This window comes from Crocodylus porosus, unplaced genomic scaffold, assembly GCF_001723895.1.
Source record: "Crocodylus porosus isolate Cpor-Errol unplaced genomic scaffold, CroPor_comp1, whole genome shotgun sequence".
In the NCBI taxonomy this organism is placed as follows: Eukaryota; Metazoa; Chordata; order Crocodylia; family Crocodylidae; genus Crocodylus; species Crocodylus porosus.
Genome location: NW_017728922.1, coordinates 1,349,263 through 1,353,334, shown reverse-complemented (window position 1 = coordinate 1,353,334; position 4,072 = coordinate 1,349,263). Strand labels below are relative to the sequence as shown.

General features: G+C 71.4%; 1 protein-coding gene across 1 annotated transcript in view; it reads right to left on the bottom strand.

The window, feature by feature from the left end:
* The window catches only part of SLC12A5 (solute carrier family 12 member 5), a 31,317-nt gene extending 28,409 nt beyond the window's left edge, over positions 1–2,908 (bottom strand). Inside the window, 1 exon segment of the mRNA XM_019539792.1 lies at positions 2,770–2,908. Coding sequence (XP_019395337.1) covers positions 2,770–2,908 — 139 coding nt within the window.
* Between the last annotated feature and the right edge of the window lie 1,164 nt (positions 2,909–4,072).

The window sequence follows — 4,072 nt, the reverse complement described above, 5'->3', positions numbered from 1 at the left end:
CAGCAGAGGGCGCGCCCCGCCCGGCCTCGGCCCTCCCGCAGAGCTGGGTCGGGGCAAGGCGCCCGCTCTCGGGGCCGGGCCCCGGGCTGCTCGGGGGTCCTGGCCTGTCCCACGCACCCCGCCGCCTGCCCCCACAGCTCGGCAAACCCCGAGGTCCAGCCTGCCAAGGCTCATGCCAAGGCCCCCAGGGCGGCAAAGCCTGAATGGTGACTGCCAGGCCCCAAGAGGGGCTCCCTGGGGCCTGGGTCGCGGCAGCCCGTGTCGCCCCAGAGCCACGCACCACAGCCCCGCAAAAACGTCCCCCCCCCCAAATCACAACCAACAAACAGGGCAGGGACAGGCAGGTCTGACCATGGACCTGGGGCGCCCGCGCAGAGCCGCGATCCTGGAGCAGGGCAGGGCCTGAGCCCGAGCCCTGCAGAGCCGTGGGTGCGCTCAGGCCCCACGGACGACAGGGGCCGGACCACAAAAGGGTGAGATCGCAGGGCAGCTCTCAGGCACAGCCCAGCCCAGCCGGCTTGTCCGGGACAACAGGGCCCAGCCAGTCCCCAAGCACCCAGCCCTGGATGACAGGGTCCAGCCACCCCCTGAGCACCCAGTGGGCCATGACAGGGCCTAGCCAACCTCCACCGCACCCAGCCCTGGATGACCGGGTCCGGCCACCCCCTCCCCAAGCACCCAGTGCAGGACGACAGGGTCGGGTCCAGCCAAAGCCCTGGCCATGCAGCCCTGTGGCATTGGACAGGACAGCCCTGTTTGTTATAGGAGGGCATGATCCAGCCCCTAGCCTCCGGGGCGGGAAGAGACACCGCCACGGCCAGTTCCTCCACCTCTACCCACTGGACCCGGCTGAGCATGGGGTTGTGGCTGTGGCTGTGGCGTGACAGGGGTGCTACTGCCCACGAGCCAGGGTGACCTGGGGCTCCAGCCACCCCGGGTACCAGGCTCCAGTGCTGTCATCGAGCCGTCGCAGCCAGTGCCGCAGGCGGAGCGGGCGTCCCAGCGCCCAGACGTGCGCGGGGCAGGGCAGGGCTCGGCTCGGCTCCCTGGCAGCAGGTGCTGAAGTTCGGCTTCTGCTGGGCTGCCACAGCCACCCCCTCGATCCTGGCACCAGCCGCTCCCCAGGGCCCTGTGCAGCGCTGGCCCAGCCTGGCGTGGGGGAGCGCGCAGCCTCGGGCCCCTCCGCAGCACCCCGCAGCCATGGCCGTGCTGGCCCCGGGACCTGGCATCCCTGCAAGGGCTCTGGTGTCAAAGGGATCTGGGAGGGTCAGAGCCGGGGCGTGGGGTGGGGCGCCTCGGCCAGCCCAGAGCCCCCTGCCCAGAGCCCCGTGCTGAGCCCAGAGCCCTCCACGGCCTTGCGGGGCCTGAGCACCCCACGGCACAGCACAACACGGCTCCATCTGTGCCCCCAAGCCCCACGCGGCGCGGCCTGGGGCTCTGACAAGGAGCACAGCGTGGCCCAGACCCCCCAGCCAGGGTCCAGCTGCTCCCTGCCCCGATTCCCTCCCCCAGCCGCCCTCTGCAGAGGGCACAAGGTCGCGGCGTGGACAGGCAGGCGCAGGGGCGGGGGAGCATCCTGCCGGCAGAGCTTGGGTTTCTGCGATCGATCGATGCAGCTCCAGGGACCGGCCGGAAGCGCCGCCCGCGCCAGGCGCAGCGCAGGGGCCGGCTCCGAGCTGGGCCAGTGCCACCGGCTGCAGGGGGGCGCAGAGCCCCAGGCCCACGGCTCAACTCCTGGAGGAGCCGTAGGCAGGGCTCGCCCCTGGGGAGCTGGCACGGGGCAGGCGGCTGGGCCGTGCCAGCTTCGACGCCCAGGGCTGGTCCTTACCCTAGCAGCCCTTCCTGGCTGGGGCAGCAACGAGGACTACCCCCGGCTTGTCATGGCCGGGGCACGCCTGGGGCAGGGGTCTGGGCTGGCACCCAGCACTCCCGGCACCCACGGCCAGGCCCGGGGGACAGCTGCCGTGGCCTGCGCCATCCTCAAGCCCAGGCGCCCCCACGCAGGGCACCACGGCCCGGGCAGCACATGGGCTCCCCCAGGCAGGACCCGTGGCGAAGCCCCACGCAGATGCAAGTGGCCGTGACCTCTGGACCCCGCGTGGTGCCAACCCCCCACACCGCCAGACTTGCGGCACTGCAGCCCCAGCCCCGGTGGCGGTGTGGGCCGAGGGGCCCAGCGGCTCCAGTCCGGCTGCGGTTCACTCTTGCAGCCCCTCACCCCTTTGGCCAGGAGTCACCCCTGGTGCAGGGCCGCCAGGACCCCCACTCCAGCATGGGGCCGGCGCTGCCTGTCCCCAGCCCGCCCGGGCGGGCCCAGCTGAGCAGAGCGCCAGGACCAGCCAGCCGGCCTGGCGCCGAGGAGACGGGCTGCAGCCGGGAGGTTTCCTGGAGCAACCAGACATCTCCCAGCCGGACCTGGACCCTGTCTGCAGCAGAGACCCTGCGATGCCCGAACCCGGCCCCAGGACTCGCCACGCTGCACGCACCAGCCCACCGCCCCAGGCTGCAGGACACTTCCCCACTCCCACTCCAAGAAGCAACTTTTTGCTGCAACCCTGCACGGCCGCATCAGAGCCCGCCAGCACCACGGGGGGCACAGGGCCCACGGCAGCCAGCTCTGCTAGGACACGGATGCTGCTGGGCGCCGCTCCCCAGGGCCTCCGCACCGGGTGCCCAGCCCAGCCCACAGCTCGGGGAGGATGAACACAGCTCCTGCCCCGGCGGCCTCGCCCATGGGCATCGCGCCCTGCCCTGCAGAGCATCACTTACCTCTGCCGTCTTCTCCGGGGAGGCCACGGGTGCGGGCGCCCTGCAGCGGGTCAGGGGGTGCGTGGGGGGCTGCAGCGCCTGGCCTGCCCGGGGCCGCACCCTCCCGGGACAGCGCGGTGACGGTGAACCTCTGGCTCATGCCTCGCCGGCTCCAGCTCCCGTCTCCACAAGTGGCTGCCAAGGCAGTGGCTGGATCCGAGCAAGCAGTTCCCCTCCCTCGGCTGTGAGCTTGGTCCTAGTGCCCTCCCAGTGCCGCGCTGGCTGCAACGGCCACGGGCCCGGCAGCACACGGGCCCGGCAGCCGGGCACAGGGGCGGCACCAGCCCCACGCCAGCTGGGCCCACGGCCGACTGCACCCACCACCCCTCTGCCCATGCCAGGCTGCAGCACCAGCCACCAGCCCCCTGCCCCGGGCACGGCCGGCCAGCAAGCCCACCTCCCCAGGACCTAGGCTGGGAGCAGTCAGGGATGCCCGTGTGCCCCACAGCCCGGCCGCCCCGGTGCTAGAGCATGAAGTGCAGCATGACGGGCGGGAGGGGGCACAGGGGCACCGGAGGGGTCCGGTGGGCTATGCGGCGAGGGGCTGGGCACCAGGCAGGTCCTGCACGCTGGATGGGCCAATGACCCCGGCTGTCGCACCTGGCACGGCTCAGCTCTGCCCAGTGCAGACGGGCCGGGGCCGGGGGCTTTGGCTTTGCCCGCTTTTACCCGTCTCACAGCACTGAGCTCCAAGCAGAGCGGTTCTGGGACCAGCCCGGCCCCACAGCCACATGCCAGCGAGACTGGCCCGGCTGGGGGACAGAATGAGCTGGGGCAGGGGCAGAGCAGCTGCAGCGCCCCAGGGTGAGAGGAGGCTCTTTGCTTCCAGACTCCAACATGGACAGACACGCATGGACATGTGTACAAACATGCACAGCCCAGTGTACACCAAGCAGCCAGTGCCAGTGGACGCAGCCGTCCTCATCCCAGGGCCGTGGCCTGTCACTCCTGGGGTGCGGGAGTGCAGCCATGGGAGAGGAGCAGGGAGCCATGCCTAGGCAGGGCTCGGCAGGGCAGAGCAGGGGTGGCAGTGCTTGTGGGGAAGCCGGGGAGTGCAGAACCAGGACGTGGACGGCTCGCACACATGAGTTCACATGCACCCACACACATGTCAACACACCTGCACACATGCACACGCACACCCACATATAGTGGCAGCTCATAGTGACCCCTCTTCAAGGCCGCCCTGGGAGTCGTCTGGTCCAGAGTCTGGCTCGAGCCTGGGTGGGGGAGGCAGCCCCGCCCCGATTCTGGCCCCCTCGCC